Genomic DNA, 20814 nt, shown 5'->3' with positions numbered 1-20814 from the left:
CGTGGAGTTCTGGCAGCATTTGCATGTTTTGCCCATTTAACACATATTGGTACAAGTTAGCCAGATATCAGTGTTTTAATCAAAGTCAGCAAGGTTTGGGAGGGCTTTACAAAACAAAGTCAGCGTTCCCTGTAGCCTGTCAAGGGCCAGGTTGCAGGGTTCCTTATTTCTCATCATGATTGAAAAATTAAACAGTCCACTCGCTCAGCCCACCCCAGGAAGCTGGGACGAGGGGGCAGCTGCACACTTGAGTCGCTCGTCTGTTACCAGTGCCCACATGGTCCACATCTCCAGGGGGCTGAGGCGGTGGACCAGAAGGAGCCCTCGGTACAGACAGGGCTCTAGAGGGTCCAGGGGCCGCCGGATTCCGAAAGTCTTGAAGCCAGCGTGGTGCATGGGGCTCACCCCCAGCTTCCTCAGGCACATCCCCACAAAGACGTCATCAATGGGGAAGAGTTCAGCCTCTTCCACAGCCGCCTGGAGGCGCTGCACGGTGGCTCTGGACATGACATACCCCCCACCCCCAGCATAGGGCGGGTAGTGGCGGGCCCTGTACATGGACGGTGGGATGAAGTATTTGACCCTGGTGTTCCTGTTGGGCAGGGCCTGGCGGATGACATCCCCCACCAGGAGGTCCTGGGCTGGGTCCCAGCCATCCAGGAACTCCAGCACATTGGGGACATGGACAAAGACGTCGTCATCTCCTTTTAGTATGAAATGGGCCTGGGGGCAGGCAGCAGCCACCCAGCGCTGCAGGTGCAGCTCTTTGAGTGTGAGGTTGAAGAAGTCCTCAGCAAAGTCCCACTGCAGGATGTCATCGAACTCGCGGCTCTCGTAGGCCAGCAGCTGGGCTGGGGGAGCAGGCCCTGCTAACCCCAGGAGGAACACAAGCTTCAGCTGCCGGCCCTTAGCCCAGCTTCCCGCCCGGCCCCACGTGCTGCGGATGGCTGCGCGCCGCTCCACATGGCCGGGTTGCGACTTGATGGCCAGGAGCAGAAAGGTGTCCTCGGCACAGCCCGAAGGCTCCAGCAGGATGGAGAAGTTGCGGCAGTGGCGGTAGGTCAAGAAGAGGCGGTGACGGGTGGGCAGGAACAGGGAGGCGTTAGCCACTGTGTGGTTGGGTAGACACGGGCTGCGCCGGAGCCCTGGGGGAGCCCAGAAGGGCTGTCGGGCCATGGGGCCCCCCGCTGGCTGGGCCTCCTTCTTCAGAAAGAACAGGCAGCTGAGCAGCAACAGTGCAAGGCTGTACGGGACCAGCCACCCCACCCTGCGGAACATGGCGGTCCTGCAAGGAGAGAGCCGGTGAGCGGACGCAGTCCTGGCCCGGCCTCCACCTCCTCCATCCAAGAGCAACCCACCATCCTAGATGTGTGCTAAGTTGCTCAGTCATGTCCGATTCTCTGTGACCCCACGGACCGTAGCCCACCAGGCTCCTCTGTCCATGGGATTCTCCAGGCAAGAATACTGGAGTGGGTTGCCATTTCCTCCTCCAAGGGATCTTCCCCACCCAGGGGCCGAATCTATGTCTCTGGCATCTCTGCTTCCCTGGTGGCTCAATGGTAAAGAATCCGCCTGCCAGTACGGGAGATACGGGTTCGATCCCTGATCCAGGAAGATCCCACATGCCTCAGAGCAACTAAGCCTGTGCGCCACAACCACCGAGCCTCCCAGCAACTAGGTCCTTTATCTTCTTCAGCGTGTCCTCTGGCTCTTTCCGGAGCCCCCTCTCCCATAGAACAGACCAAGCACACCTGCCGTGCCAGCCCTTGCTTCCCTTCTGCTGTCATTAGAGAACTTGGCTCAACTTTTTCTCCAAAATGATTGCAGTCACTTTAGATAACTGAGACACCACAAGTGTTTTCAATGTTTCCCAAGAAACTCGAGTACCTAATGAGTTTCAGTGAAAATGACACAACTTATTTCCAGAAAGAAACTCGAGAGTGGTCTGTTGATGGAAGACCCAGTCTCAAGAGATGACAGCCCCAGACACTGTCCTTAGGGCGTCTGGTCCCCTGGGGAGTGGGGAGGAAACCACTGTAGGGCCGCAGCAGGTGACAGAGGCCACAGAACACACCCTCCACACCCGCCCCACGGAGCGTGGGTTTCCTGGGGAGTCAGTTAAACAGGGCTTTAGGAAAAACACAAAAACATGCACAGGAAGAACATGAAACAAACAGGGAAGCCAATGACTTGTATCAGGCTCCCCTGCAGCCATCTCTCGCCAGTTTCCTGCTGCTTACTGAGTTCCGGTTTTCTCTTAGCAAGTCTGCCGGTGAGCCAAAGAGAAGGCTGAGAAATGGTAACTCAGCACAGTAACCTACCCACAGATCACAGGAGCAGAACCAGGCCTCAGTCTCCCTCCTCATCACCTCCCTGCCATGTCCTGGACCGGCTAGCCGTCACTTCAATCCAGTCTACCTGCATTAAGTTCATCCCTGTTGTCTCTGCTGCCACTCCCCCAAAAGCATGTCTTACAGCTGCCAGAACTGTGTTTTTGAACTGTGGTGTGGGAGAAGACTCTTGAGAGTCCCTTGGACTGCAAGGAGATCAAACCAGTCCATCCTAAAGGAGATCAGTCCTGAATATTCATTGGAAGGACTGATGCTGAAGCTGAAACTCCAATACTTTGGCCACCTGATGCAAAGAACTGACTCATTGGAAAAGACCTGGATGCTGGGAAAGATTGAAGGCAGGAAGAGAAGGGAATGATAGAGGATGCGATGGTTGGATGGCATCACTGATTCGATGGACATGAGTTTAAGCAAGCTCCAGGAGCTGGTGATGGACAGGGAAGCCTGGTGTGCTGCAGTCCATGGGGTCGCAAAGAGTTGGACAAGACTGAGGGACTGACCTGAACTGATAGCTGCCGTAGCAGGCAAAACTGGCAGGGGCCCAGTTCTCACAGTCCAAGAAGCCAGTACAAACCTCAGAGAGTGCTGAGAAGAAATTAAAGCAGTGTGATGGAATATAGTGACCCGGAAGGCTGTCTTAGCCAACAGTAGTTTAGAAGGACCTCCCTGAAAAACAACACCTGAGCAAGAACTGAACAAAGTAAGGATCCAAACCACATAAAGGTCTGGAGGAGGGGGAGACTTCCCTGGTGGTTCAGTGATTAAGAATCCACCTGCCAATGCAGGGGACATGGGTTCCATTCCTGGTCCGGGAAGATTCCACCTGCCGTGGGGCAGCTACACCCATATGCCTAGAGCCTGTGACCCACAACAAGAGAAGTCACTTCAATGAGAAGCCCGAGCACCACAACTAGAGGGTGGCCCCTGCTCACCACAACCAGAGAAAGCAAGCGAGCAGCAAGGAAGACCCAGTGCAGCCAGAAATAAACTTTTCATTAAAGATCTGGGGAGCAGGAGGAGGGAGAGGAGGGGAGAGCATGGTCTGGGTCAGAGGGAACAGTTGAGTACAGAGCTCCTGACAGAGGACAGGAGCTGTGCGGTGTGGCTGGAGTGTAAAGAACAAGGAGGAAAGTGGTAGGTAGTGAAGCAGGAGCAAAAGCGTGAGAAAGGTCACGTACAAGATCCATAGTGAAGTTTCTGGGAAAGATCTTGGGCTTTATTGTAAGCACTGCGGAGATCCCTTAGAGGATTTAGCAGAGGCAGTAAAAAGAATTTACATTGTTTGAAAGGTCACTACTGCTGATGCTTAGATGATGTTTTATGGAAGGGCAAGAATGGAAACAAGAAAGCAGCTGGCAAACTCTTGCATTAGTCAGTAAGGGAGCGCAGCTGAGACTGTTGGAGGCCTTGGGGTGCCCGAAGGCCCAGATGGATTGCAGGCATGGAAAATGGCGTTCAGGTGTGGGAGATACGCTAGCTGCCGGAGAGGACACCAGGGGAGGGGGAAGAGTGGGGACAGACTGGTGGCGCAATTTACCGAGAAGGGCGCAAAGCCAGCAGTTTGGTTTTGACTTATGCGTTTCAGAGGCGCTGTGGACCCGATTGCCCCTTTGCCCACAGCGCTCCCAGTGCGCCCAATTCCTCGGCGCTCCACTGCGGGAGCTAACCCCCAACTCCCCACCGCAAGGACGGGGCCGTTCCTCTGCTCCCCACTCCACTGCACTTACTGTGAATCCAGTTCAGTGCCTGCTAAACATAAGCCTCCCTCCATTCTGTGAGCTCCCAAGCCTGGTCCCGAACTGGCACGAGCTTCGGTGAATGCACTCCCTACCCTCAAGTGGGTGCTGAGCCCTAAGGGTCTGAAAATTGCTTCTGGGATCCTCACTGGTCTCGGTGACCTGGTATGCTTCGATGAATGAAAGGGTCAAGGGCTGGTTCGTTCTCCACACGACAGTCCGTAAAGGACTGTTGTGGGGTCGCAGAGTCCCGCGGGGTCGCCAGAGCAGGGACCAGAGCCTCGCGGTGGGCACCCCTCTCCGGCCCGGGGCACGGTGAGCAGCGCTGCACGACGGGGAATCCGGAGCAAGCGACCCCGGACTGCCCCCGGCCAAACCCCAGCTCCGGCAATTCGGCATTTTTGCCCCACAGGGGCGAACAGAAGCCGAGAGGTATCTGGAGAGCTCCCCCTGGCCCCAAAGGTTCACTGCGGGCAGGAAGCGGCTCCCGCCGGGCAGGGCGACCACAACCCCAGTGTAACCAGGTCGGCGCATGGCCCCTCCCGGGCAGGGGCCCGGCACCCCTCTGCTCACACTGGGACAGGCCCCTCCCCGCAGAGGGGCTCCAGGTGCCCCAGACCCGACACCCGTCCGCCCGCCCCTCGCCGCCCTACCTGAGCCGTGACGCCGTCGGCACAGGCGAGGAGCTCGCGCAGCGGCGCCAGGTGAGCACCGTTCGCTCTTCTGGGCTCGGGTGGAGGGCGGCGCTCCGCGGCGCCCCCGAGCGCTGGCCACGCCCGCGCACCGCCGCCGCCTCGGCCGCGGAGGTCGGGCTCGGGGGCGGGGCTTTTGGAGGACGGGGCCCCTCCCACCCCACGCACCTGCGGGCCAAGAGGTCCTCCCCGGCTCTCCCTGGCTGTACCCGGCCAGGCACCCGCTTCCTCCGGCCAGTTCCTTCCCGGCTCCTCCCTGGCCAGCCCCACTCCAGCTCCCCCGGCCAGCAACCCCCTTCTCCCCTCCCCGAGGCCAACCCCTACCCCCAACGCCGTTCCTCCCTGGCCAGCTCCCCCCAACCCGGGGCTAGCCTCCTGCTCCTCCCTAGCCAGGCATTCCCCGCTCCTCCTGGCCAGCACCCCGCTCCCCGGACGCACGGCGGCGGCCGGACAGACCGGTGTCAGAACCAGACAGGCCAGAGAGTCGCGGGGTCAGAACTGGACCGGCCGGACATCAACGGTGTCAGAACCACCTTTAATCCCGCCCTACAGGACGAGCCCCCGGAGCGCCTCCTCCGTCGAGCGCCACTGGATCAGCTGGATCTGGATCTCCACCGTCAGGGGCTCGGGCTGATAGTCACTTTCGTACACTGAAACCAAAGATTTTATTTCTGAGGGAATATGAAAATGTGAATCCGGGGCGATGAGCGGGTTGGCGGTGCACGGCCGACCCGGGCGACTCCGTCCCCAAAATGCAAACCTGACCTGGGTCCCCAGGCCAGCACGGTTTCAGAATCGCCCTAGGGTCTTAACCGTAATAAGGCATAAATCACATCTAATCAAGTCATTCAACAAGCTTCAATTTGAGTTACAAGATGAACTAGCTGCTTTTTCTTGGGACATCTTTTTCACTTGAAAGAAGGCTGACAAAATATGGTTATTTCTGCACTTCTTTGGTGGGCCCAGTGGCTAGGACCCCACACTCTCAATGCAAGGGGCCAGGTCCATTCCTGGTCAGGGAACTAAATCCCACAGGAGCCGGGGCAGCCAAATAAATACATTTTTTTTTAAATGGTTATTTCAACGTGAATATTTGGCAAATATTTTCTAAAAACGAATGAAGCAAGCCTGGCACTCCAGGCAAAACATTTGAAAGCATTTGGATAAATACATTTATAACATTTGCACTTTCAAGTAGAACTTTGTAACATTGTATCTGCGACCATGAACTTAACAGTTTTCCAATACTGGAAGACTTTTCCAATGATAGGTTTGATAATAAAGAAGGTGATTTGGAGATAATGGATAAAGAAACATGTGAACAGTTGGAAAATATGTGTAACTCAGCGAACCAGTATTTTACAAAAAACAATGACCAGATGTTAGCAATTGTTCATGCATAAGACAGATGTTCAAAATGCAGTGTTTTTTGTTTTTTTAAAAAAAGGCAATGTAGACTAATGAATTTAACATAACTTATTATGAAAAACTTCTTCCATATAGATTGTTTCCACGTTGTAACAATCTTCTTTTAAAAACTACTAGTTGTCAAGCCTAATGTAATGTCAAAGAATAGCCACAATTATTTAAAAGTCTATTAAGGTATTTCCCTCTTTTCCAGTTGCATGTCCATGTGAGAATAGATTTTCTTCATACACTTTAACTACAGCAAACATCACAGAGACTGACTGCAGAAGCACCTCTGCATATGTGGCTTCCTCAGTTAAGCCAGAGATTAAAGAAATTAGCAAAAATGTAAAAAGTAAAAGCTTTCTTTAAGCTCATTTTAATCCAAGGGCTTAATGATAAAATTGCTTAAAATCAGTGATAAAGAGAAAACTTTTAAAGCTTAAAGAGAGAGAAAAAGGACACATTATATACAGAGGAACAAAGAATAAAGATGACATTAGATTTATCATCAGAAAAAAAAAATGCAAACCAGAGGACAGCAGGAGAACAGTGGACATTTAAACACTCAAACTTGAAAACTATCAACTTAAATTTCTCTCTTCCCTCCCCACTCTCCTTTGGGGGCTCCAACTCTGTGAATGTGATTTCCTTTGAATTTATAAGTCACTGATCACTAATGCTCTGTTCATTTTTTTTCCAGTCATTTTTCTCTCTGAGTTTAACTCTGGATAGTTTCTACTGCTTCAAGTTAGTTTCCTCAGTTTTCCTTCTGCATTGTCTAATCTGCCATTGATCCCACTGAGTACATTTTTCAAGTGATACTGTGGTTTTCATCTCTAAAATTCTGACTTATCTTCCATGTCACTATGTAACATGGTCAATCTTTCCTCTAGCTTCTTGGCTATATGGAATATAATGACAAAGACAGCTTTAATGTCCTTGTCTATGAATTCTATAATATATGTCATTGCTGAGTCAATTACAATTGATTCAATTTCATTATATACTGTGTCTTGCTTTTTTACATGCCTGGTAATTTCTCACTGGGTGGCAGACATTGTGAACTTACCCTGAGTGGCTGGCTACCTCACCTTGGCTTGGCTATTTCTGTATTCTTATCAATATCCTTGGGTTTTGTTTTAGGACACAGTTAAATCTGACCCTTTCAGGTCTTGCTTTCCCTTCCTGCTCAGAATCTGTAGTGTTTCCCAGGGTACTGGGCTCAACCCTTTACTCTTCTATCAACAAACTCATATTTTCGTGGCTTTAAACACCATCTATAAGCTGATTCATTCATTCAATCGATGTGCTGGGAGCTGGAGATTGCGTGGCTTTAAAGTATACAACCATAGCTCCTGCCCTATGAGAGCTTACTCGTGTGTACATACGTGTGTGTGTGTTAGTTGCTCAGTTGTGTCCGACTCTTTGCGACCCCATGGACTCTTTGCGTCCACCAGGCTCCTCTATCCATGGGTTCTCCAGGCAAGAATATGGGAGTGAGTTGCCATGCCCTCCTCCAGGGAATCTTCCTAACCTAGGGATCGAACCCAGGTCTCCCACATTGCAGGCAGATTCTTTACCATCTGATCCACCAGGGAAGCCCAAGATCTCACATGTTGTGGGAAAACTAAGCCCGTGTGCTGCAACTACTGAGCCCGCACTCTAGAACCCATGCTCTGCAACAAGAGAAGCCACTGCAGTGAGAAGCCCCTGCACTGCAACCAGAGAGTAGCCCCCATGCACCGCCACTAGAGAAAACCTGCGTGCAGCAATGAAGACCCAGTGCAGCCATAAATAAATAAATCTTTAAAAATTAAGCACCTACACAGATTCACATCTATGTAGGTATCATTGTGACACCTGTGATCATTGTGATTTCCTGTAAAGGAGAACAGGATGCTGTGAAGGAGATAAAGGGCCTAACCCCAACCAGATGATCAGCTTCCCTGAAGAAGGGCCACTGAAGCTGACTGACCCGAGAAGCAGCAGCGGAGTGAGTGGGAAGTATACAGTAAGTACTCTGAGTAGACTTCCCCCGTGCAGGCTAAGGAAACTGCAGTCGTTCTGAGTGAAGACCACTAAGTGGTCTGACCAGGGCAGAGGAGATGGAGTCAAAGAAGAGGAGGCAACTCAGCAGCACTGTCAACCACGGGAACTGGATGCACCACTCGATTCAACTTCTCAACTTCACGTCCCCAAAGTTGAGCTCATCTTCCCCCCGGGGGCCCCAATCTCTGCCAGGCAGAAGTCCCACCTGCACTGCTCCCAGTCACCAGGTCGGCCTGTTTCGTCTTCCTCACGGCTCTCTGCTCCGTCTTTTCCACACCATCCCCACCACCCATTCCTAAACCCAGCCTCTGATTCTTGCCTTAAGTGCTTTTTCTTTTTAAGGTGACTTTTTTTTTCCAGCGAGAGAAAATTCTCATAAAATTCAAAACATTTAAACCATTTAAAAGCATACAGTTCGGTGACTTTTAGTAAATTTACAATGTTGTGCATCCATCACCACTAATTTCAGAACATTTTCATCACCCCAAATGGAAACCCATTAAGCAGTCACACCCCTTTCTCCTCCCTCACTTCCAGGCAACCACTGATCTACTCTCTGTCTCTATGGATTTGACTAATCTTGACATTTCATATAAAGTGGAATCATACACTACGCAGTCTTTGGTGTCTGGCTTCTTTCCCTTAGCACTGAGTTTTCAAGCTTTACCCACGGAGTTGGATGTGTCAGGGCTTCATTCCTTTTCATGATGGAATAATTCCCCATTGTATGGGGACTTCCTTGGTGGTCCAGTGGCTAAGATGAGTCTGAGCTCTCAATGCAGGGGGCCCGGGTTCGATCCCTGGTCAGGGAACTAGATCCCACATGCCACAACTAAAAGGTCTCAAGTCCCACAGCTAAAGATCATGCATGCTGCAACTGAAGAACTGGCCTGCTACAGCTAAGACCTAGCACAGCAAATAATTTTTTTCTTTAAAAAATCCCACTGTCAAAACCCACTGGAAAAAAAAAAATAATAATAATAATAATAAAAAAAATAAAGACCTATACTATTCTGGGATATATTAAAAAAAAAAAAAAATCCCACTGTATGGGTAGATCACATTTTGCTTATCCAGTTCATTCACTGATGGTCATCTGGGCTGTTTCCACATTGCCTGCTACTAACAGCACTGCTGTGATCTCACTTTAGACTTTTGCAGCAGTCTCCCAACTGAGCAATGTCTTCCATCTCTCCCCATAAGCCAAACAGTTCTAAAAATTAAATCTAAAACTTACCTATTTCAATGCTGCCACTGCCCACCCAACAAGCCCAAGATTCTCATACAGCAAAGAAGCGCTAATGCCCTGCAGGAGCTTCCCAGGTGGGGCTCACATGGTAAAAGAACCTGCCTGCCAATTCAGGAGACATAAGACACAAGTTCGATCCCTGGGTGGGGAAGATCCCTTGGAGGAGGGTTAAGTATTCTTGCCTGGAGGATCCCCATGGACAGAGGAGCCTGGCGGGCCATAGTCCATGGGGTCACAAAGAGTCAGACATGACTGAGCAACTGAGCATGCCCTGTAGGAGCAAGACTACTGCTGAGTTGGAAGGACACTGGGCACCCTGAAGCCTCCCCTCCCCTCCTACGCCATCCCGGCCCCGCCCCAGGATGCCTGTCCTGCCCTGGTCCTGACCGCGGCAGGCCCCTGTGCACAGGGCCACAGGGCAGACTCAGGGTTTGGTCCTCAGCGTAGGCATGGCCCTCCCATCAGCTGGAAGATAGGATTCTCCATCTTTCCTCCCTTCAGTCCCCAGTCAGACTGACCCCTCAGGGAGTCCTGCTATATTTGTGCCCTTCCCCCAATTCCTGCATGGAAATCCCAGCCCCCCAGGGTGATGCTGTTGGGAGGTGGGGCCTTTGGAAGGTGATTATGTCATGAGGGGGGGGGGGGAGGGGGTGGCGGCTCTGGCCCCTCTCCCACCAGGTGAGGACCCAGGGAGAAGGTGCCAACCAGGAAGAGGACTGTCACCTGGTACTGCTGGCATCTTGGTCTTGGACTTCACCTCCAGAGCAGCTGGAAATCAACATCCGGTGTTTATTCGCCACCTGCCCTGGGGCAACTTACAGCAACCCTAACGGCCCAGGGCTGGTCCTTGGTAAACCCTCCCTGCCCTCTGCCCCTCAGCACCTACCTTTTTTACCTTTCTTGTTCTTCTTTGCATCCTGAGAGAGAGAACCACAGAATAAGTTCCTCACTGGAGTGGCGGGGTACCGGAGGAGGGGTGGGTACAGACCCTGGTGGGTGAGAGCTCCCTGGCTCTTAGACCAGGGAGGTGAGGCAGGGTCTCCTCCAGAGGAGCTGCCCAGCCTGCCCACTTGCCTGGCCCCTCGAACTCAGGTGACCCGTGTTGCATGCCCCCACCCCCGCCCTCTTGTGGTTCTGCTCCCCCTTCCCCATCCCACCTCCCTCTCCCTCCCCTCCCCCTCCAAGACCAGGCATTTGTGGGCGGGGGAGGGGTGTGTGTGTTGTGGGGGGGAGCGTTATACCCTGTTAAGTGTCAGCCGGTCAGCTTCCAAGGTCCGGATCACCCCAAAGTTGCACACGGTAGACACGAACGGCTCCCCCGCCAGCAGGGGCTCTAGGACCACCGGGCTGCTGCCCAGCACCCGCGGGATGGGCGGGTCCTGGTGCAGCTCCTTGGGAAGCTCCTTCTGCTTCTTGCTCCCTTTTTGCGCCTGTGGAGAGAGGCCAGGTGGGTGGACGGGGAGGGCAGGGGCCAGGAGCAGCCTCCCACCACGCAGGCCGCCACTCCCACCTGGAGGTACCTTGGGGGGCTCCTTCTCCCCTTTGCCTGCCTTGTCTTTGCCCTTCTTGTCTTTCTTGTCTTTCTCCTTCTCCTTCTTGTCCTTCTCTGCTTTGCCCTTCTTAGCAGCCAAGGGACTGTCTGCGGAAGACGGCTGCTCCACAGGCCAGGAGAGAATCTAGCAGGTGGAGGTGGGGAGGGGGCTAGCCAGGATCTTTCTGGAAAAGCACAGAGACCCTGCCAATGTGGGAGCAGGGCTACAGGTGCCCTGCTACAGAGAAGCAGAGCACAGGAGACAGGGGCAGCGTATGAGCCCTGGAGAGCGCGGGCGCCCACCTTCTCCTCCACGACGGTGACTACGGTCCCCGAGAGCAGGAAGGCCTTGAGTGGCACCAGGTCCCTCAGCGTGTGCTGCATCTCGTAGTTGCAGGGGATGACGTCAGACCAGGGCTTGGGGACCGTGCTGAAGAGCACGGTCCTTGGGAGGAGAGAGGCCATATGGTGGGGGGCTGTGCCATCCGGGGAGGGCTTTGAGAAGATCAGCAATACGCGGGTACAGACAGGAACAGAAGGCCAGGAGGGATGGGGGCACAGAGAACAATAAACACCCGGTGTAGTCTGGGCCCGGCCCCCAGCCACGTGAGCATCCTTACCCTGGGGATGGGCAGAGCTGGGGATCCAGGAGCGGCCGCAGCTTGGCCAGCTCTTCTGCAGAGTCTATGGACCGTGGCAACGGCTCGGAAGCGCCAGAGACAATGGACTCCTCCAGCTCCCCCGACTCGGACAGGGAGGCCAGCCCAGATTCCAAGGACTCTTCTATGTCTTCGATGATTTCTTCCAGAATGTCCTCATCCAACTGTTCCATGCTGGGAGGCTTGATGATCTGTCAAAGACGTGAAGATACATTCAAGACTGCCAGCCTCAGAGCTCACGCCTGACACGACGTGCACAGCGTGTGAACAGGCACCTGTGCTTGACGGACGTGAAGCAAAGAAACACACGGACTTAGAGGGCAGGGAGTTAAAAACCAACCAATCGAACAAACAAAACACCTCGTCTTGATTCTTCTGAAAGTTCTATGTTAAGAGTAAAGACAGGGACTTCCCTGGACGTTCAGTGGCTAAGACTCCAAGCTCCCGACGCAGAGGGCCTGGGTTCAATCCCTGGTCAGGGAACTAGATCCCACATGCCACAACTAAAGATCCTGCATGCCAGAACAAAGATGGAAGATCCAACATTCTGCAACTAAGACCCGGCACAGACAAATAAACAGATGAATAATAACGGTAAAGAGTAAAAATAGTAACAATTTCTTCACAAGTTAGGAAACCCTCACATTTCTCCTAGTCAGATGACACTGTTGGGTTTTCTTGTGATGGGAGGGGAGAGGGGAGGTATAGGGGGAGCTGGAGAACAGGGTTGGGAGGCTAGCAGCCTAGTCCCGAGAATATGGGCTGCTCCCTTGTTAGGTCCTTTGCTTTCATTTCAAGGGGGATTAGGAAGGGGTGAGCATGACTGAGAATCACTCCAGCTTCAAGGGGCTTCCCAGGTGGTGCTAGTGGTAAACAACCCACTTGCTAATACAGGAGATGTAAGAGATGTGGGTTTGATCCCTGGGTCGGGAAGATCCCTTGGAAGAGGAGATGGCAACCCACTCCAGTATTCTTGCTTGGACAAGCCCAAGGACAGAGGAGCCCGGAGGCTACGGTCCAGGGGATCACGACTGAAGTGACTGATCACACCAGCAACACCAGCTTCAGGAAAGGGGCTGAGCAGAAGCTGCCTTCCTGTTCAGAGGAGGGTATGAATTGGAAAGATCCATGTTAAGGGGCTTCCTGGGCCCCTACAGCCATCCTGTCTGCACAGGGGACCCTGAGAACCTGAGAGGAGAACTGCCCCGGGCACCCACCTCGGCCAGGACGCCGCTGTATTGACTTCCTTCACCTTCTTCATCTTCCACAAAATCGTACGTCACATAGTAGTTGTAAGTGATGAAAGGGCCTTGGGGCCCTGGTTCTGGATCGAAGACCGAGGAGTCCAGCACCCCTCGGAGGTTTCCAACAGTCACCAGTAACTGCGCCTCGGGCGCCAGGAGATCTGCAGGAGGGAACGGACAGGGGTGAGGGGAACCGAGGGATGAGATGAACAGACAGGGCAATGAGGGCGGGTGAGCACGCCTCCTGCCTCCTGCCCTGAGCCGGGCTGAGCCTCACTTTGCAGACTTGGCTTCATGCCCCAGCACTGCCAAGTTCCACACACAGGGAACTGGGGTAAGTCTCATGGGCTTCCCTGGTGGCTCAGACAGTAAAGAATCTGCCTGCAATGCGGGAGACTGGGGTTCGATCCCTGGGTCAGGAAGATCCCCTGGAGAAGGGAATGGCTACCCACTCGAGTATCCTTGCCTGGAGAAGTCCAAGGACAGATGTTACAGTCCATGGGGTCACAAAGAGTCAAGACATGACTGAGTGACTAACACTTTCACTTTCCTTTGGGCAAGACGCCCCTCTTCAGCCTTGTTTTCCTGATCTGTATAATGGAACCGGCAGGAGCTGCTTTGCAGGATGCTTGCAGATGGAGACTATGTTACTTTAGCCAGTGCCTGACACGCAGGAGGCGGAGCTATTATTAGCCATGTTTCATCATCCTGACCTTGAGAAGACTCTGGTACAGCCACAAGGGGGTGATCTCAAGCCACCAGCAAGCCAAGAAGCTGATTTAAAGAATGTTTCCCATTTGTCTCAGAAGGAAGGGAGGGGACCGTGACGGTCCCGACCTCCTACCATTTCTGTCCCCAAATCTCAATCACGTGGATCAAAATCTGGGAGAGAACTCTGCCCAAGAAAGCGAGTTACACCTGACCGGGGTCTGAGTCAGCCGGGGAGCTGGGTGACAAACAAGACGTGTGTACCCAGTAGGGTGGTGGGTGGGCCGGGGGGCCCCCCTTGACAATTCCCCCACGCCCTGCGCCTTGGCCCCCTCACCCTCGCTGTGGCTGAGCCCCCGGAAGAGATGCTTCTCGCTGGATGCCATGGTGATGTCGTCCAGCACGCAGAGCCTGGCCAGGCTGTCGATGGTGAGGCCCCGGTAGTGGGGCACCAGGGCCAGTGGATTGCCCTGGAGAAGCAGCAGCCTGAGGTGTGGCAGTGTCTGCAGGCCGGCCACCATGCCCTGCAGGTCCGTCAGGTTGTTGAAGCTCAGGTCCAGGGAGACGAGGTTGGGCCTGAAAGGTGAGCGGCACGGCCCAGGAGCACGAGGCCAGGTGAGCAGAGGGGTGGGGACGGGCAGCCGGGGTCTTGTCACTGCATCCGCCAGCACCCCCAGCAGCCTGAGTCCTGGCTGGACAAGGCCCGGTGCTGAGGGCGGGATGGGAGACTGTGGCCCGCCCTGACACTCAGGCCTCGGGCTGCTCTCGACCCGAGTTAGCCCCCTGTCTGGATGGAGCCCCCGGTTCCCCCGACCCCCTTGCTCTTGCTGTGCACAGAGGTGGCTGTCACATCCTGCCTCCACTCAACTTGTATGTGTATAGACCTCTTCTCAGCTAACCATCTGGCTATCTCCCATACATCTAGAAGGTTCTCAGCAGAGACGGACAGACCGGTGAGGAAGGTGGAGGCAGGCCTCTGTACGGAGGAGCCGTGGGGATGGGGTAGGAGAGCCCGACAAACAGGGGGGCCTGGGAAGAGGGAGTGTGAGGCTCGAAGGGTCTAGAAGCTAGAAGAAGTACCCCAGAGTCAGACCAGGCCACGACCATGGGAAGCAGTCTGGTTCGTTCCTTTTATTTATTTTTTTAAATGTTTACATATTTATTTGACTGCACCAATTCTTGGTCATGGATGTGGAATCTAGTTCCCTGACCAGGAATCAAACCCAGGCCCCCTGCTTTGGAAGCGTGGAGTCTTAGCCAGTGGACTGCCAGGGAAGTCCCTGGTTTGTTTCTTGGGGCAAGTGGGTGAAGAAGAACCAGCCGCTAGGGACAGAGGAGGCGCCCCGCACCTTCCACCTGGTGGCAGGCCTCCCTACTGTGCAAAACAGAAAGTGAACGGATTCCAGCTCTGGGAGTAGAGGCAATAGCAACAGTTCACAAGGGGACACCTCATCAGCGCAATCCCGCCGTCACACGCGACCATCTCCCCGCCGCACCTGCCCTTCTTCCCTCCTCTCATCCTGTCCTGATGTTGACCAGCCAGTCACAGAAATATCCGAAAATACTTCGTTTGGACCGGCACACAGATTTTACATAGTACCAGCCTCCTTCAGGAGAACTGGTGAAAGCATCAGAAAGATGGATTCGCAGGACATGTACCCTCCTTTTAAATTCAAAACAGCAAAAGATGGAGCTTTCACACATACATGTTTCTATGAAATCCACACTCAGCACCAATCAGGTGACGTTATCTTAAGCCTGTTTTCCAAATCAAAGACCAGAACACTTAAGGGACGTCCCTGGAGGTCCAGTGGTTAAGACTCTGCGCTTCCACGGCACGGGTTTGGTCCCTGGTTGGGGAACTAAGACCCTACATGCCGTGTGGCCAAAAATTTTAAATGAATAAATTAACAAAAAATAACCAGAATGCTTAGAACTCTGGCAGAGTTCTGAACTCAGCTGTCACACACAGCCCAAAGTGTGCGTTCTCTTTCTACGCTTCGCAGCTTCCCTGACAACGGAGGTCAGTGGAAGTCAGGGATATGGAATCATGCATGGTCAAGGCTGTGCAGAGGCAGCTTTGCCAAGATAGAGAAAGAAGAGGAAGGAGGAAATTAGGGTCAGAGACAGGCCTTCCATGAGCACGTTCCCAGGCCACCTGGGAAAGCTGTCCTGCTCCTCGAGGCCTTCCTGGGCTGTGAGGAAAGAACTGTCGTGAACCTCAGCCCAGGGAGGTCTGCCCGGGATTCTGAGCCCTGGGAATCCTCATAGAGGCTTCAACAGGCCTCTCTGGCCCCGCTTCCTCTGAGGGAGGGTTTTTTTTGTTTTTTGTTTTTTTTTTTAATGTGGATCATCTTTAAAGTCTTTATTGAATATGTTACAATGTTGTTTCTGTTTTATGTTTTAGGGGTTATCGGCCCCAAGGCATGTGGAATCCCCAACCAGGGATCGAACCTGCAATGCCCTGCATTGGAAGGCAGAGTCCTAACTGTTGGACTGCCGGGGAAGGCCCTCCTCTGATGGGCTTTCACGGGTGGTCTCAGCTGCCCTCAGATGTCTCAGATTGCCTACTGCTCACCCACCAAGGAGACAAAGTCAAAGCAGACTTGTCTGTAGGGCAGTGGTTCTCAGGTGGGGGTGGCTTTGCCCCCCAGTGGCCGTGTGGCACTTTGGGTCATCACAGCAGGTCTGGGGTGGACGCTCCTGGCCTCTGATGGGCGGAGGCCAGGGAGCTGCAGGATGGCCCTCAGAACCAAGAATTCACTAGCCCGAACGGCAACAGGAATCCTGAATTGGAAACACGTTCTCAAAGCAAAAGGTCCACTCACTCTCATTGGCTCTTGGTGCCCTTCCCTGGGCCTCAGTGGGATTTTTGGTTCATGGGGTCAGAGGAAAAAACCCTAAGTCTGGACTTAGCAGCCAACCAGGAGTTATTACAGAAAAGAGCAAAGCTGAGTTCTCCAAGCCCCCAGCTTAGAGGGGCCCACGTGGCGCGCTCAATCCCCTCCCCCCTCTTCCCACGGGGAGCTCCCGAGTTACCAGTGGTCGCTGGTGACGTACAGACTCTCCAGGGGCCCCAGGAGCTTGTTGTGGCCCAGCCCCAAGTGCTGGAGCTGCGGGGGCGGGTGATGGCACAGACACCGCATGCTGGTTATCTTGTTGCCGTACAGCTCCAGGACCTGAGACGAGTGGACAGGCAGCCCATGAGCCCAGGGAGATCAGAGTCCACCTCCTCCTTCAGCTCTGGGCAACTTAGGAGGGGAGCTGCGAAGTACTCAGGCCTTGTCTCTCTGGGCCCACCTGGACTCCCTTCTAAGGATCCAGGAAGAGGGACTTCCCTGGTGGTCCAGTGGCTAAGACTCCACGCTCTCAGTGCAGGGGGTCCAGGTTCAAGTCCTGGTCAGGGAACTAGATCCCATATGCTGCTACTAAGACCCAGTGCAGCCAAGTAAATAAATATTAAAAAATAACGTAAAAATATAATAATAAAGTAAATACAGCCTTTGGGTTGGTGAACACTGGCGTACAGGAATCTAAGTCCCTGCCTTCGAGGCTTTGGGGTGTATACCTAGGAAGGGAATTTCTGGGCCACGTGGAAATCCTGTGTTTCACTTTTTAAGGCATCTGGCCAACCTTTCAAAAGCCTTGGACCCACCCTTAGCACACAGACATGATGGTCAAACCTCTTGGGGAGTGGGCAAGGGAGGGGCAGGGTCTCTGGGCAGCTCTGGTTCCAAGACCCAGAATGGAACCTGGGCTCCTTTACTTTGAGAGTTGGGGGCAGGTTGGTGGTGTCAATCTCCTTGATTTGATTAGCACTCAGCACCAACTCTTTAAGCTTCACAAATTTCAGGAGCTCTTTGTCCACCAGGCTCACCTGGAAGGGAGGAAAGGGAGATCGGAGCTGCAGTGGCTGGGGCGGCCCTGGCGTCTACTGGAGGACAGCAACGGTGCGTCCAGCCCCAGAGGGTGACTGCCCCACACCCCAACCCCCTTCCTCTCTTTGTGCCTTCCCTGCAGCCTTCTGCCAGGGCCTGCAGCGGTGTCCCACCTCTCAAGCCTCACCCCTCCTCTGACACCCTTCCAGCTTCCCTGTCTTGTGTCCCTTGCTGGACTGTCAGCTCCCGAGGGCAGGAATCAGAGCCATGGTGAACCGTGTGGTCTTAAGGGACCACTCTAGTCTCCATCCCGCAGGGTCAGGCCAGAAACTTCAGGGACCTGTCTATGAATCCTCAGTTGACTTTGGCTCCAAGGACATTACGGGGCATCCTGGCTGGGCCTCCCTTCTCTGCGGCGACAAACTGGGCCAGTTTGCCAGGCTTGGTAGCCCTGCTCTGTGGACCAGCTGGTGAGATTAATCAGGAGGAGGGCAGAGCTAGGTCTTACCACCCGGTCCCATAAGACAAATGTCTCCCCTCTCATCAGCCCTGTACCTGAGCCTCACTCCCAGCACTCACATCCTTGTCCACCACCCGGAGCGACCTGAAGTAGGTGTAGAAGAAGCTGTCTTTGAGCATCAGTGGATTCTGGATGGCCAGCTCTTTCAGGAAAAGGTCCTCTGCGCTTGAGCCCTCCACCAGAGCCCAGGGTGAGTGGGTGCTGCGGACTAGGCCCAGCAGATCCTCCACCGTCTCCTCCCCAGGACTCAGGGCCCTCTCCTCTCTGGGGATCAGCTCCCGCCATGCTCGGCTAGTTTGAGGAAGAAATCGTGACTTATTCTGCAGTAAGGGGTGGGGGTGGGGGGGGGAGGGAACAGAATTTCTCTCTTTATGACTCGCCCTCTCTCAAGGATTCAAAACTCTCAAAATGGAATAGACTATAAGACAGGACTATCAGGGTGAGCTTAGAAGCCAGGAGGTATAAAAGGTGATCTGTGGGAGGTAATTAGCCAAGGAAAGGTTTCTGAAGCAGAGGTGGCAAAGGCTGAACATCTGGCCCTTTAGATGCCATAAGTGGAAGATGAAAGATTTTGGTCCTTGAGTTTACTGTTTTCCACTCCTTCGTCTTGAGAGACGTCTGTCTATGAAACCCCAAAGCACAGCACAATGCAGGCACAATGTAGGGGCCCCGTCAATGTTTGTTCATGAAACAAGTTAATTAGTTCCTTGATTAACATCTCGGTTTTCTCTTCTATGAAAATGGGGACCAGCCTGACAAGGGAATGTGGGGTCCCAACTTCGCACTAGTCAATCCTAAAGGAAAACAGCCCTGAATATTCATTGGAAGGACTGATGCTGAAACTGAAGCTCCAATACTTTGGCCACCTGATGCAAAGAGCCGACTCACTGGAAAAGACCCTGATGCTGGGAAAGACTGAGGGCAGGAGAAGAAGGGGACGACAGGATGAGATGGTCGGATGGCATCACTGACTTATTGGACATGAGTGTGATCAAACTCTGGGAGAGAGTGAAGGACAGGGAAGCCTGGTGTGCTGCAGTCCATGGGGTTTCAAAGAGCTGGACAGGAACACCAAAAAGCTTCCCACCAAGCCCATGGGAACCATTCAGGACTCAAGACTTCCTGGCACACTTGAGAAGCCCCTGATTCTGAGGGTCATGCTCCTCCTGCACTTAGCTGATGAGGACGGCCCCTTTGGCCACATCGCAGCAGGGTCCTAACTGTAAACCTGCTCTCAGGACGATATTTCACCCCTAAAGGAGGCTGGTGTCTTTAAGAGAGCCTGCCCCGGGGTCCCGCTCCGCTCGAGGCAGGGTCCCTGTCCTCTACCCTGGGTCAGCGCCCACAGGCCACAGGTGGGGGCCTATCTCGTCCACCCCTGCAGCGTCCCTGTTCCCACAGTCCACCCCCACCCCCACCCCTAGGTCAGGACGCTCCCCAAACGCCCAGATCCAAACATCCTCTCCAGGCTTCTCCATATCAACCAACTCCTGGGGCTGGTGGCGCCCTCAGCACCCGGGGCCAGCCCTTCCCTAGCCCCGCTCTGCGTCCCTAGGCCCTGGCCTGGCCCCGGGTCGGTCCCCTCCGTTTCCCAGATCCCCGCCCAAGCCCCTCCCCCGGCGGCCCCGCCAGGCGCCCGCACCCAGCTGCCGGTGCCGCACGGGAACTCGTGCAGACACAATTGTCGCAGGTGCTCCCGGACCGCGGCGCTCAAGGTGCGGGTCTCCGGCTCCATGCTCGCGCGTTCGCCACGCCAGCTGGTTGCTAGGCGACCCCCGGGACGCCCCAGGCGGCGGAGGCGCGGTTGCGCAGGAGCTCCTGGAACCCACTATTTTCGCTTGCGGACAAAGTTTTCCGGCAGCCAGGAATCAGAGACCCAACTGCGCAGGGTTAACAATACTCTTCCCACCACCGCCTGGGGGTGATTACTGTGGCGGCTCCGGCCGGTATTGAGCGCTTCCTAGCTGCTAATCTGTTTCTTCTCTGGAGCACCCTCGGAAGAAAGTATTAATTCTTATCCCCCTTTGGCGGAGCTAGGGAGGAGAAATGAATCCAAGAACGAACAGTCCTCTCTAATCAGTGGATTCCAAGGTGGATCCCTTTAATCCCCGCGTCAGAAGTTTTAATCACTGTCCACCCAGACAACAGATTTAGCACCAGGGCCCCACTTTAGACTGGTCCAATCTCATTCCTCTTTCCATCCTCAGCATCTAGATCACTGCCCGGCTGGCAATGGACTCCTGGGCACCGGTTTGTGAAATTAACGGGATAAGATGATGGGAGTGGGGGCTTACCTGGTGGTCCAGTGGCTATGATTCCACAGTCCTAATGCAGGGGGCCTGTGTTTCATCCCTGACCAGGGAACTAGATCCCATATGCTGCAGCTAACAGTTCATATGCTGCAACTCAAAAGATCCCGCATGCTGCAACTAAGACCTGGTGCAGCCAAATAAATAAAAATAAATATATAAAAAGAGATGGTTCTGGTTCCTATAATTTGAAAATGCAACATCTTGACTGAGATCTAATGTATGTAACTAAAATTCACCTATTTAAAGTGCACAATTCTTAAGTATATTCATAGTGCCACTATATCCATAGTGTAGCTCTCACTGTAATCTAATTTTCAACTTTTTTCTTCATCCCAAAAGGACACACAGCATAATAGTTTCAAGGTTCAGATATGTTGCAGCGTGTCTGTAATTCATTCCTTCTTATGGCTGAATAATATTCTATATATGGGTAGAAGGCACTTATGTTTATCCATTCATCAGTTGAAGGACATCT

The 20814-nt window shown here is 53.6% G+C and overlaps 2 protein-coding genes across 2 annotated transcripts; both read right to left on the bottom strand.

The window, feature by feature from the left end:
- Positions 1-94: 94 nt before the first annotated feature.
- Positions 95-4853, bottom strand: B3GNT4 (UDP-GlcNAc:betaGal beta-1,3-N-acetylglucosaminyltransferase 4). The gene is made up of 2 exons (XM_061141985.1): positions 4741-4853; positions 95-1285 (listed from the first exon to the last, which is right to left on the bottom strand). The coding sequence occupies exon 2, from the start codon at positions 1276-1278 to the stop codon at positions 205-207; it is 1074 nt and encodes a 357-aa protein (XP_060997968.1). The 5' UTR covers positions 1279-1285; positions 4741-4853; the 3' UTR covers positions 95-204.
- Positions 4854-5242: 389 nt separating this feature from the next.
- LRRC43 (leucine rich repeat containing 43) lies at positions 5243-19762 on the bottom strand. The gene is made up of 13 exons (XM_061140701.1): positions 19670-19762; positions 18087-18347; positions 17396-17506; positions 16669-16808; positions 13967-14205; positions 12895-13082; positions 11639-11868; positions 11322-11463; positions 11008-11163; positions 10729-10917; positions 10374-10404; positions 8792-8794; positions 5243-5450 (listed from the first exon to the last, which is right to left on the bottom strand). Exons 1-13 carry the CDS (start codon positions 19760-19762, stop codon positions 5326-5328), a joined length of 1908 nt encoding a protein of 635 aa, XP_060996684.1. The 3' UTR covers positions 5243-5325.
- Between the last annotated feature and the right edge of the window lie 1052 nt (positions 19763-20814).

Source organism: Dama dama, chromosome 5 (genome assembly GCF_033118175.1).
Source record: "Dama dama isolate Ldn47 chromosome 5, ASM3311817v1, whole genome shotgun sequence".
In the NCBI taxonomy this organism is placed as follows: domain Eukaryota; kingdom Metazoa; phylum Chordata; class Mammalia; order Artiodactyla; family Cervidae; genus Dama; species Dama dama.
Note: the sequence above shows the minus strand (reverse complement) of the source record. Positions and strands in the feature narration are given on the sequence as shown.